At 39.8% G+C, this 13,688-nt stretch overlaps 1 protein-coding gene across 1 annotated transcript; it reads right to left on the bottom strand.

Moving 5' to 3' along the window:
* Window positions 1-6,149: 6,149 nt before the first annotated feature.
* PCDHB1 (protocadherin beta 1) lies at window positions 6,150-8,606 on the bottom strand. The gene has a single exon (XM_026507601.2). It carries the CDS (start codon window positions 8,604-8,606, stop codon window positions 6,150-6,152), a length of 2,457 nt encoding a protein of 818 aa, XP_026363386.2.
* Window positions 8,607-13,688: the final 5,082 nt, after the last annotated feature.

Below are 13,688 nucleotides of genomic sequence, written 5' to 3'. Positions count from 1 at the left end.
CTGGATCATAGGATAGTTATATTTTTAATTTTTTGAGGAACCTCCATTCTGTTTTCCACAGTGCCTGCACCAGTTATATTCCCACCAACAGTGTATGAGGGTTCCTTTTTCTCCACATCCTTGTCAACACTTGTTATTTCTTGTTTTTTATTTTAGCCATTCTGACAGGTGGGAGGTGATATCTCATTGTGGTTTTGATTTGCCTTTTCCTGATGGTGAGTAATGTTGAGCATCTTTTCCTGTGTCTGTTGGCCATCTGGATGTCTGCTTTGGAGAAATATCTGTTCATGTCTTCTGCCCATTTTTTTTAATGATTTTTTATTATATTATGTTAGTCACCATACAGTACATCCCCAGTTTCCGATGTAAAGTTTGATGATTCATTAGTTGCGTATAACACCCAGTGCACCGTGCAATACGTGCCCTCCTTACTACCCATCACCAGCCTATCACATTCCCCCACCCCCTCCCCTCTGAGGCCCTCAGTTTGTTTCTCATAGTCCACAGTCTCTCATGTTTCATTCCCCCTTCTGATTACCCCCCTTTCTTTATCCCTTTCTTCCCCTACCGATCATCCTAGTTCTTATGTTCCATAGATGAGAGAAATCATATGATATTTGTCTTTCTCTGCTTGACTTATTTCACTTAGCATTATCTCCTCCAGTGCCATCCATGTTGCAGCAAATGTTGAGAATTCATTTTTTTCTGATAGCTGAGTAATATTCCATTGTATATATGGACCACAACTTCTTAATCCAGTCATCTGTTGAAGGGCATCTTGGCTCCTTCCACGATTTAGCTATTGTGGACAATGCTGCTATGAACATTGGGGTGCATATGGCCCTTCTCTTCACTACGTCTGTATCTTTGGGGTAAACACCCAGTAGTGCAATGGCTGGATCATAGGGTAGCTCAATTTTTAACTTTTTAAGGGACCTCCACACTGTTTTCCAGAGTGGCTGTACCAACTTGCATTCCCACCAACAATGTAGGAGGGATCCCCTTTCTCCACATCCTCTCCAACAATTGTTGTCTCTTGCCTTGTCTATTTTTGCCATTCTAACTGGCGTAAGGTGGTATCTCAGTGTGGTTTTGATTTGAATTTCCTTGATGGCTAATGATTTTGAACATTTTTTCATGTGTCTGTTAGCCATTTGTATGTCTTTATTGGAAAAGTGTCTGTTCATATCTTCTGCCCATTTTTTGATTTATTTGTTTCTCGTGTATTGAGTTTGAGAAGTTCTTTGTAGATCTTGGATACCAGCCCTTTATCTGTAGTGTCATTTGCAAATATATTCTCCCATTCCGTGGGCTGCCTCTTAGTTTTTTTGACTGTTTCCTTGGCTGTGCAGAAGATTTTATCTTGATGAAGTCCCATAAGTTCATTTTATCTTTTGTTTCTCTTGCCTTTGGAGATGTGTCATGAAACAGGTTGCTTTGGCTGATGTCGTAGAGGTTGCTGCCTATGTTCTCCTCTGGAATTTTGATGGATTCCTGTCTCATATCGAGGTCTTTCATCCATTTGGCGTTTATTTTTGTGTATGGTGTGAGAGAGTGGTCAAGTTTCATTCTTTTGCATGTAGCTGTCCAATTTTCCCAGCAACATTTATTGAAGAGACTGTCTTTTTTCCACTGGATGTTTTTTCCTGCTTTATCAAAGATTAGTTGCCCAAAGAGCCAAGGGTCCATTTCTGGGTTCTCTATTTTGTTCCATTGGTCTATGTGTCTGTTTTTGTGCCAGTACCATGCTGTCTTTGTGATCACAGCTTTGTAGTACAGCTCGAAATTTGTTTTTCCTTTTCAACAGTTCCTTGGAGATTTGGGGCCTTTTCTGTTTCCATACAAATTTAAGGACTATTTGTTCCAGTTCTTTGAAAAATGTCCTTGGTATTTTGATCGGGATAGCATTGAAAGTGTAGATTGCTCTGGGTAGTATGGACATTTTAACTATGTTAATTCTTCCGATCCATGAGCATGGAATATTTTTCCATCTTTTTACGTCTTCCTCAATGTCTTTCAAGAGTGATTTATAGTTTCTAGAATATAGGTCCTTTACATCTCTGGTTAATTCCAAGGTAACGTATGGTTTTTGGTGCTATTGTAAATGGGATGGATTCCCATTACTAAATTCCCATTACTATTCTTCAGTCTCACTATTCGTGTATAGAAATGCAACTGATTTCTGAGCATTGATTTTGTATCCCGCCACATTACTGAATTGCTCTATAACTTCTAATAGTTTGGGAGTGGATTCTTTTGGGTTTTCCATATAGAGTATCATGTCATCTGCGAAGAGAGACATTTTGACTTCTTTTTTGCCGATTTGGATACCTTTGATCCCTTTTTGTTGTCTGATTGCTGTTGCAAGGACTTCTAGTACTATGTTGAATAATAGTGGCGAGAGTGTTCTGCCCATTTTTTAATTGGATTATGTTTTTCAGTGTTGAGCTGTATAAGTTCTTTATATATTTTGGATACAAACCCTTTACTGGATACGTCATTTGCAAATGTCTTCTCTCATTCGGTTGGTTGGCCATTAGTTTTGTTGATTGTTTCCTTTGCTGTGCAGAAGCTTTTTATTTTGATGTAGTCCCAATAGTTTATTTTTGCTAGAAAAATGTTGCTATTGCTGATATCAGAGAAATTACTGTCTGTGTTCTCTTCTAGGATTTTTATGATTTCAGGTCTTACATTTAGGTCTTTAATCCATTTTGAGTTTACTTTTGTGTGTAGTGTAAGAAAGTGGTCCAGTTTCATTCTTTTGCATATAGCTGTCCAGTTTTCCCAACACCATTTGTTAAAGAGACTGTCCCTTTCCCATTGCATATTCTTGCCTCTTTGTCAAAAATTAACTGACCCATAATTGTGGGTTTCTATCATGTTCTGTTGATGTACCTGTCTATTTTTGTGCCAGTACCATACTGTTTTGATTACTACAGCTTTGTAGTATAACTCGAAATCTGGAATTGTGGTAATTCCTGTTTTGCTTTTCTTTTTCAAGATTGTCTTGGCTATTCAGGGTCTTTTGTGGTTCCATACAAATTTTAGGATCATATGTTCTAGTTTTGTGAAAAAAGCTGTTGGCGTTTTGATAGGGATTGCATTAAATCTACAGATTTTGTTCTTCCAATCCATGAGCATGGAATATCTTCCCATTTGTGTTTGTCATAAATTCAGAAATATTTTGGCAGTGATTTTTCAACCTTTTTGTCATGAACAAGATAGACACATTCTAGCTTCTGGCTGTAAGCAGAGACCCTGGCTTTTATTCTCCATCTTGCATGGAGAATATTTTCTTTTCTGATAGCCCAAAAGAACCAAACTTATGGCAACTAATGCCAGCTTCCCATCCTGCAGCTCAGAAGTGCAAGGGTTTCATCCTTGTTCACCATTTTATGTTTGCTCCATTTTTGTTTTATACTTTCTAATTTTTTATTTAAAAATTTTATGTATTTTTTTCCGCGTTCATATGAGCAGAGCATGGTGCACAGAAGGATATGCTTACGTCCCCACCTTAACAGAAAACTGTGTTTTTACTTTTTAATATTTTGTTTCAGCATTATATAAACACAACCAATACTTTAATAATATTGTTTTCACAGTGTTAGATAAATTTGTAAACAAAGTCAAAGTTTTGGTTGAAGAGCAGGTGTTTGATTAGTCACATGCTTTGATGACATTCAATTGTATAGAAAATAGACCTTAAGGGACATCTTGGATAAGCATCTGCCTTTGGCTCTGGTCATGATCTCAGGGTCTTGGGTTGGAGCCCTGCATCAGGCTCCCTGCTCAGTGGGGAGTCTGCTTCTCCCTCTCCCTCTGCCCCTCTGCCTGCTTATGCACTCTCTCTCTCAAAAAATATATATAAAATTTGAAAAAAAGAAAATAGACCTCTATATGGGAGACTTACATGAATGAATTCCGCTTCCACAAATGAGACAATTTTTTTTTTTTTGGAGAGAGAGAGAGAGTAGGGGGCAGAGGGAGAGGGAGAGAAAGAGGATCTCAAGCAGACTCCATGCCCAGTGCAGAGCAACATGGGGATGGAGCTCATGACCCTGAGACATGAGCTGAGCCAAAATCAAGAGTCTGATGCCTAACCAACTGAGCCACCCAGGCACCCCGAGACAAATTCATGTTTAAATTGAACACAACTAATGAATCATTGAACATTACATCAAAAACTAATGATGTACTGTATGTTGGCTAATTTGATTTAAATTAAAAAAAAGAAACCAACAACAACAAAATACAGAGACATGACAAAGAAAGCAATGTATTTACTTATTTTTAGGAGAATTAAATAAAACCAGACAGACGAATTCCATTTTTTATATATCTGTATGTCTAATTTCAACATATAAATCTATATTTTAACTGACATCTCTATTATACATAGCTTATAAATATATAAACATGCCTGCATAATAAAATTTGAATTTTTCATACTTTAGTATCCATATAATAGTTTTATAATTGTAATGGAAATTTTAAATCAAGTTAATGTGATTTTCATTTAAAGTTAAAACAACATTATGAAGAAAACTTGATAAGACTTAGGAAACTTACACTTGTTTAAGATCATAAAGCATATAGGGTTATAAAGAAATACTTATTTTTGTTAAAATGTGTTCTTTGTGGATAATTCTAGTCTTAAAAATCTGTTTTTCATCCCAGATAAAAGGGTTTGCTGAACAACAAAATAAATAACAATAACATTGGATTATAACCCAAATAATAAAGTATATATCCATGGGTCTATATATAAAGAAAAAACTACAGAATGAATAAAAGGAGGAGAAGTTAAAAGTTTTTCTTCACTTAATTAATGTAAAGGGAATCAGGGAAATAGAAAATTACCATTCGAATGCCACAGTTTTAAATGCCATAGGAAATATCCAGTAACAGATACAAAATTAGTGGGCAAAAGTTTAAGCAGAAACATGATATCTGCATAGTTTCAAAGTGTCTCTCTCCCAGTATTTATTGATTGAAAAGAAAAAAATAGTAACTTTACAGTGGAGAAATTTGACAGATATCTTAACTGAGAGATGGAGATTAATATCACCTTAACACTATTGAACTGTATACTTAAAAATGTTTAATATGGTAAATTTTATGTTGCTTTTAACCAAGATTTTTTAAAAGATTAATATTACTGCTCAATAGGACACACTGACATCATGTACCCCCAATAATGATGCACTGAGAAGGATACAATATCATTTCTGTGGTAGTCTTCCCAATAATGCATAACATCAATCTAATCTAAAGAAGACAATCTCAAATTGAGGGACATGTTTGTTAACTAAACTTATTATAGTAATCGTTTCACAATACATGTAAGTCAAGTCATTATGCCATACACCGTGAAATTATACAGTGCTATATGTCAGTTATATCTCAATAAAACTGAAAAAATTGAAAAAATCAAATCTGGTAATATCTGAAAATGTATCTTTTCTTAAGGCTACTTAATTGATATTCATGATCACTCTTTTCCTTAATATCTTTTTCTTTTATAGTTGTGTCTAGCACTTGTTAACTACAGTAAGCCTAATTTATTTTTTCCCTCATCTACCTTTCATTCCCCACATTCATGTAACTGCTCTCTGATAAGGAATGGAATAGACTTCTGTGTATAAAGAGAGGTTTGAGACTTGCCTAAGGCCCTAAACAGTCATTAAGATATCACCTGTAACTTAATTTTGGGAAACATTCCTGAACTGAATCTCTTTAGTCTTGTATCTGTCCTTATTCACCTTCTTAAATAAGTCAATCCCTTTTTTTCCTTTCCCTTTCCTTCCACCATTTATCTATGAGGACCACCATTCACCAGGCATTTGCATTGTTGTGAACAATGGCATGCAAGACGTGGAGTCAAAGATGATCTCCACATACTGAGAGGCAAAAATCTAAAATTTCTGAGTAATGATAAACTATATTTCTGCTTCTCAAATCTAACTGCTTCCTGATGTATCGAAACTAGAACCTAGTTTTTGTCCCTATACATGAGTAACTGTCTACTGGAAAATAATTTAAAGGCACAGTAACAGGATATCTCTATGGAACTAAGCATTTCCAGGGCCGGGACTAATGAACTTTGGGGGAGACATAAATAATGGCTACATATAGTTTATGAGTAAGAGCTACATACAGTTGTCAGGTACTCGGCCATGGTCCTCTGACCCCCGAGACCTATTCCTTTCGGAATCTGGTGGTAGACTGGAGCCAGCCTCTGTTTTTGCCTCTCCAGTGCCATGGGGGAAGGGGAAGTTGGGCATAAAGCGCTTAAGAAACCGAAACTCACTATTGCTGGTGCCAGTGGCTGAGCACATTTCATAGGGACACGGCTGAGATAATGATCCACTGGTCCCACCTTGTACCAGGTTGTTAGGAAAATTACAGTCATCATAGAAATGCTCTTGAACTGTGAACTTTTCTCTATATTTAACCTTCTGGTAGATATGTATAACAAAGATCACTGTGACAGACAGGAGAAAGAGAAAGGAAAGCACAGCCAGAGAAATGACCAAATATTTAGTGGATGGATTTACCCTTGTAGGATTCTTGGAAGGATCCCGGAACTGCAGATAGGGTTCAGAAAAACCATCTACCAGCAAGATGCTGAGTGAGGCTGTAGTGGATAGAGCCGGTTGGCCATGATCCTGAACAAGAACGATCAGTTTCTGAATCATGGGGTCTCTCTCAGATATCTGCCGCAACGTGCGGATTTCCCCATTTTGTTGTTGAACAGAGAATAACCCAGGGTCAGTGGCCTTAAGGAGATGATATGAAAGCCAAGAATTCTGACCTGAGTCACCATCCACAGCCACTACCTTGGTCACCAGGTAGCCTGCATCTGCAGACCTGGGCACCAGGTCATTGCAGGGCAAGGTGCCATTCTGCAGTGGGTACAAGATCATTGGGCGGTTGTCATTGTCATCCAGAACAACCACTCTGACAGTAACCTGGCTACTCAGTGACAGGAAGCCCCCATCAGTTGCCTTTACCACAAACTGAAAATTTTGAATGGCCTCATAATCCATGGTTCTCAGTGCATAGAGCTTCCCGTTGTCTGAATTTATGGAGATGTAAGCAAAGACAGATAAATCTCCACTTTGTGGGGGCAGCAGAGTATATGTAACTTGGGCATTCTCACCCAAATCTAGATCCTCAGCGTGAACTTTGCCAATAAAAATTGCTGGGCTGTTGTTTTCTCGAACAGTCAAAATGTAGGAGTCTTCCTGAAATATTGGGGGATTGTCATTAATGTCAGATATTAGCACCTCAATCACAGTTTCTGTGAACAGACTGGGTGGCCCAGTATCCATGGCAACGACGGTGATATTGTAGCCTGAAACTTCTTCCCGATCCAAGCCTCTGTCAGTAACCAGTGAGTAAGAATTCCGGAAAGTGGGTTTGACTGCAAAAGGAAGGTCTTCTCTGAGGAAGCAGGTGATTTTTCCTCCCACCCGAACGTCCCGGTCTCGAATAGAGAAAAGGGCCACGACAGTTTGTAGTGGGGAGTCCTCAGGGAGAGGGCTGGACACAGAGGAGACTGTCACCTCAGGAGGATTGTCATTAACATCCACCACTTCCACCAGGACTTTGCTGTGGGCAGAGAGGCCCCCTCCGTCGGTGGCTTGAATGTCAATATCGTATGTTTCAATTGCTTCAAAATCTAGGGGCCCTCTCAGTCGAACCTCTCCAGTTTGAGAGTCAATCTGGAATGTCTGGAGAACTGCTTCTGGGTTTTGAGCTAAGGAATAAGTAATTTCCTTGTTGGAGCCCTCATCCAGGTCTGTGGCACTCACAGTGGCCACCAACGAACCATTGGCGCTATTTTCCGGTACCTGAGCGCGGTACACCAGCCTAGAGAACTGGGGCACGTGGTCATTGACGTCCAGAACCTCCACGCGGATGTGGGCGATGCCAGATTTGGGTGGGGACCCGCCGTCCACCGCCGTAATTGTCAGGTTGACCTCAGGCTGCTCCTCTCTGTCCAGGGGCTTATCCAGGACCAGCTCGGCATATTTGGGCCCATGGCTGCGAAAGCGGGTATGCAGGTGGAAATACGCGTTGGGGCTCAAGGTATAGTTTTGAAGACTATTGAGGCCCACGTCTAGGTCCTGGGCGCTCTGCAGAGGAAAACGTGAACCCAGGGGTGTGCTCTCCGGAATCTTTAAAAGGGGCTCCTTGTTCAGGAAAACCGGGGCATTGTCATTGATATCAAATACCCTGACCTCCACACGAAAGGACTGCAGCGGCTCCGCCAGGACTATTTCAAAGTGCAGAACACACGGGTCAGCTTTGCCGCACAGTGACTCCCTATCCAGTTTCTCCTTCACGAACAGATCCCCTGTCTTGCGGTGGAGCCGGAAATGCAGTTTGTTACCTTCGGAAACCAGCCGCGCCCCGCGCGCAGCCAGCTTCCCTACTTCCAGCCCCAGGTCCTTAGCCACATTAGCCACAAACGAACCGCTCTCCATCTCTTCCGCCACTGAATAGCGGATGGTGGCCGCACTCCCCACAGATATGCACAGCAAAAAGAGAAGAGACCCTACTTGCCTGCTCCGCAGGAGTTTTCTGTGCGCCACCGCCATCCGTTCTCACAGGCGCCCCCTCTGCAGCAGCCACCACCTGTTGCGGATATACTTCACTTTTCCGCCAACAGGTTCCTGCAACTGCTGTGTTCGGCTTTGCTCGTCTCTAACTGCAGCGCCACCAAGGGCTAGCTGCGCCGGCTAAGCTGTTTTGCACTTGAAAGAAAATTTGCATTGAGCAACTCAATTCCCCATCCAGTGTATAAATAGGTATATTCTCATTCCGGAGATTAGGTAGAGGATGAAAGTTGTTGCCAAAGCAACGGCTGACTCGCCTTTTAACTCCCTTTCAGAAAAAAAGTCCCTGGGAATTAAGAAGCCAATGAGGATACTCGCTCAAGCTGAAGTCACCTATCTGCCGGCAGGCTGGGGCCGCTGTAGCAACGGGCAAACAGGGAGGAGTAAGCAAGCTACTTTGCATAGTGCATAGAGTCCGCCCTGACATCAGGGGAGAGGCGAAAAGATCCTGGAGCCAAATAGATGGCGGCGAGGGGCGGGGAATTGGAGAAAGTAATCAGCAGAAAAAAGAAAGGGGACAGACATATATTTCCTTCAGGAACCTGGTGTCCAGCAGGTACACTGATAGGGTAACTGGCCAACTAGGCTCTTGATTTGCACAAATCATTCCTTTCCCAGAACTCTCAAGTGCTCAGGAAGCAGTTGGTTTGGCACTTAGGATTATGATGGCAGTAATATTTACTGGGTATGATTTCTGTATAGCGCTGGTACTGTGTTGATTACCCGCATTATTTAATTTAATCCTTGCAACAACTCTATGAAGTACACATTACTATTTCTTCTTTTACAGACAAAGAAACTGACACTGGATATGTTATGTCACTCTCCCAAGAACCCCTACTGAATAAATATTAGAGAAGGAATCCAATTTAATTTTGTCTGACTCCAGAGTCTGTGCTGTTAATCAGTATATTATTCTGTTTCCCAGATAACATGGTGGACAAATGAAATGAAGATGTTTGGCTTTGGATTTGAAAGGAAATAACAGACTACTTATATATATTGAAAATGACCTGATAGAAATTTGGGAGGCATTTGTTCAGAGTTTCTTTTACAATCATAGGACCAGAGAAGGTTTAAGAATGATAAGCCACCTCAAAAAAGATGGACTCCTCAATCTCCATTACAAATCTTAACATTTGGCTTAAGTGTGCATCCCTGAACAGCTGTATTTGTCTCTTCTAAAAACTGCATATCAAAGTATATACAATATACAATACAGTGTATGGAAGGTAATATTTTTTACTGTGGTAAAAAAAAAAAAAAGAACACCACCCTTTGGCCACAGAGCATCAGGAACGCACCTGTAGTTAAACAAAGTTGTATATTCTGACTTATTGGAACAAGGGAGACTGCATGCCCCAGAGAATCATGAGACATCTCAGCAGGAGGATGTTAGAGAGGACTTAAGGTGATTTGTGGGGGGAGTGAAGCAGGACTTTTCTCTGGATGGGATGCTGTCAGAAACGGAGTTGATACTATGGCTGGGTGTATTAATAATTCTTAGTTAGAAGGTAAGAGAAAGGAGGAGGTAAAGCTGTGATTGACATATCAGCCAGGATAGAGAGATATTGGGTCATTTTTTGTGGATTGGATGGTGTTCTTTTTTGTCTGTGTTTAGACATGATTACGGTGTTTTAAATGTAGTTAAACTTGTTTTAAATTTGATCCATCACAGTCACAGACTGGCCTTGTGTAATGTTGGTGTGCTGTGATATTATTTTTGTTCAACAGGGGAACACCATGGCCCAGCTTGGAGTATCAGGTCAGCTGCTATCTGTCAGATATTGCTTTTCTCTTTTTCAGTATGAATATAGCAAAACTCATTCACCCATTCTATTGAGAACTGCTACTGTTCATAGCAGCATGCCCTTGTATATGTCACTTTGTGAACATGTATACATATTTCGGGTGAGGGTGCATATACTCAGAGGAGGCACTGGTGTCACAGGGTATATTCTTTTCAGCTTTCCTTCCTATTGCCAAACTGCTAAGAGGTTGTACCAATTTATACTCTGATCACCACTGTAACCTCCAGTTGTTCAAATTCTTACCAATACCTAGTATTACTCATCTTTTTAAAAGTTTAACCATTCTCGCTATCTCAGGGTAAGTTTAATTGCATTTCTCTGTTGATTAATTATTGATGAGGTAGGATACTGTTTAATTTATCTTTAGTCACCTGGTTATCCTTTGGGTGGGGAGAGGTTGTTTGGGTCTCTTGCCCATTTTTTTCCATTGGATCATTTACCTTTTTTCTACTGATTTGTAGCTCTTCATATATTCTGAATATGAGTCCTGAATATCATAAGTGAGAGAATGAGACATGTTTATCTTTAGTCAATATATGTCTACAGAGTTTTTGCTTAAAAGGAGGTATTTCTCCCAGTGATTCACACATCATGCAGAAGCTTATGGCATCTTAGGGAATCTTTTTAAAATCTGAAATATAATTCACATGTAACATACTATGTACTATATTAGTTTCAGGTGTATAACATAATGATTCAATATTTGTATATATTATGAAATGATCACCAGAGTAAGTCTGCTTAGCATCTATGACCGCATGGAGTTAAAATATTTTTTCTTGTGATGAGAACTTTCTTAAAATTTATTTTAATTCCACTATGGTTTTTTTTTAAAGATTTTATTTATGTATTTGTCAGAGTGAGAGAGAGAGCACAAGCAGGGGGAGCAGCAGTTAGAGGGAGAAGCGGACTTCCTACTGAGCAAGGAGCAAGCAAGGAGCCTGGTGCAGGACTCAAACCCAGGACCCTGGGATCATGATCTGAGCCAAAGGCAGATGCTTAACTGACTGAGCCACCCAGGCATCCCTGATTCCAGTATGGTTAACAGCATTATAGGAGTTTCAAGTGTACTCATCACAACACGTGCACTCCTTAGTCCCCATCACTGATTTCACTCATCTCTCCACCCACCTGCCCTGATGAGAACTTGTAAGATCTGTTTTCTCAGCAATTTGCAAATATACAATACAGTATTTTTAACTATAGCCACCTCTGAGAACGTCTTAATACAATCAATTTTCAAATAATTTATCCCAAAGCCATTAATTTTAAATATTAAAAAAATTAACTTACATTATTAAGACTCCCAGTTTGTGGTAATTTGTTATGGCTGTCCTAGAAACTAATACACAGAATAAACTAAGTTGTGGCTTGAAATGTGCTATAATAATTGGGTTTGCCCTCCTTCTCTTCTGCCACCTTGATAAGAACATTCTCTGTATAGTCCACTGACCCACAGATGAGGATGGAACAACACTGGACACAGCCTGCATATTGAGGTCAAGCACAGTTGATTTCAGCCTAAATCTGCTGACCCCCATATGCATAAGCGGGAATTAATGTTGTTTTGAGCTACTAAGTTTTGAGGTGTTTTGTTACTCTGTTTCATGTGACAAGAGCTGCCGGATACAATATGTAAACATTTAATTTTGTTATGAGTTAGTTGGGAACATTAGGACATATCATCCCTAAATATCTCAAAATGTACCTCTTAGGAACAGGGGCATTCTCCCACATAACTTCAAATACAATGATCACACTCGGGAAATTTAACATGAATACAGTACTAATACGTAATATATATTCTATATTCTAACTTCCTCAGTTGTTCCAATATTGCCCTTTGTAGTTGCTTTTAAAAACCCAGAATACAATCAAGGATTGCATACTGCATTTAATTGTCATGTTTTCCCAGTTTTCCTTTAAACTGCAACAGTTTAAAGAAAGCATTTTTTTTTAAAGATTTTATTTATTTATTCGACAGGATAGAGACAGCCAGCGAGAGAGGGAACACAAGCAGGGGGAGTGGGAGGGGAAGAAGCAGGCTCATAGCGGAGGAGCCTGATGTGGGGCTTGATCCCATAACGCCGGGATCACGCCCTGAGCTGAAGGCAGACACTTAACCGCTGTGCCACCCAGGCGCCCCTAAAGAAAGCATTTTTAAAAATATTTTATCTATTTATTTGAGAGAGAGAGAGAGAGAGAGAGCGAGCACGCACAGAGGGAAAGTGAGAGGGAGAAGCAGACTCTCTGCTGAGCAGAGAGCCCAATGAGGATCTCGATCCCAGGACCCTGAGATCATGACCTGAGCCAAAGGCAGATGCTTAACCGACTGAGCCACCCAGGTGCCCCTAAAAAAAACATTTTTTATAACTGATTTCTTTTTCATGACACTGCCCTTTTTAAAGACTCATTTTACAGCATATTCCTCAATTTGGAATTTTCACTGTGTCTTCATGATTAGATTCAGATTAGAAATTTTGGTGATCTTGTATTCTTTTCAATGCATTACATCAGAAGGTATATAATGTCATTTATCCCAGTATGGGTGGTATTAAGTTTGATAATTTGGTTATAAAATAGCTTACATCAAATTTCTCAATTGGAAAGATACCTTTTAATTCTTTTCATAATTAATTAGTTATCTGTGGAGCGATGCTTCAAAACTATGTGAATATGCTGTTTCTAAAATAATTACTCAGTGTTTCCCAACATCCATGGGTGATACTTGCCTGAATTGGTACATACACAAATACTTATGTAATCATAGTACTTATACTTTTTTTTTAAGATTTTATTTATTTATTCGACAGAGACAGAGACAGCCAGAGAGAGAGGGAACACAAGCAGGGGGAGTGGGAAAGGAAGAAGCAGGCTCCTAGCGGAGGAGCCTGATGTGGGGCTCGATCCCATAACGCCGGGATCACGCTCTGAGCTGAAGGCAGACGCTTAACCGCTGTGCCACCCAGGCGCCCCAGTACTTATACTTTCAATTCATTAACACAGGTTTCTTCCTTACCATCCCCAACTCATATTTGTACTAGCCTTGTACCAAAGTGAGAATCTTTGCTTTCCCGCGCTACCAATATATTTACCTATTACCTAAATCTTAAATTATATGGTACTTTTACTATAAGATCCAATAATTGCTCTCCTTGTTATTACCCAAAGGAGATGAAAACTTATGTCCATGCAAAGCTCTGCACACAGATGTTTAGAACAGCTCTATTCATAATTGCTAGAACTCGGAAGA

Source organism: Ursus arctos, unplaced genomic scaffold (genome assembly GCF_023065955.2).
Source record: "Ursus arctos isolate Adak ecotype North America unplaced genomic scaffold, UrsArc2.0 scaffold_5, whole genome shotgun sequence".
Classification (NCBI taxonomy): Eukaryota; Metazoa; Chordata; class Mammalia; order Carnivora; family Ursidae; genus Ursus; species Ursus arctos.
The sequence above is the reverse complement of the archived record's forward strand: the minus strand, read 5'-3'. Positions and strand labels throughout refer to the sequence as shown.

Excerpts from the sequence above, each read along its gene's own strand:
- PCDHB1 (XM_026507601.2), bottom strand. The coding sequence starts at position 8,606 with ATGGCGGTGGCGCACAGAAAACTCCTGCGGAGCAGGCAAGTAGGGTCT.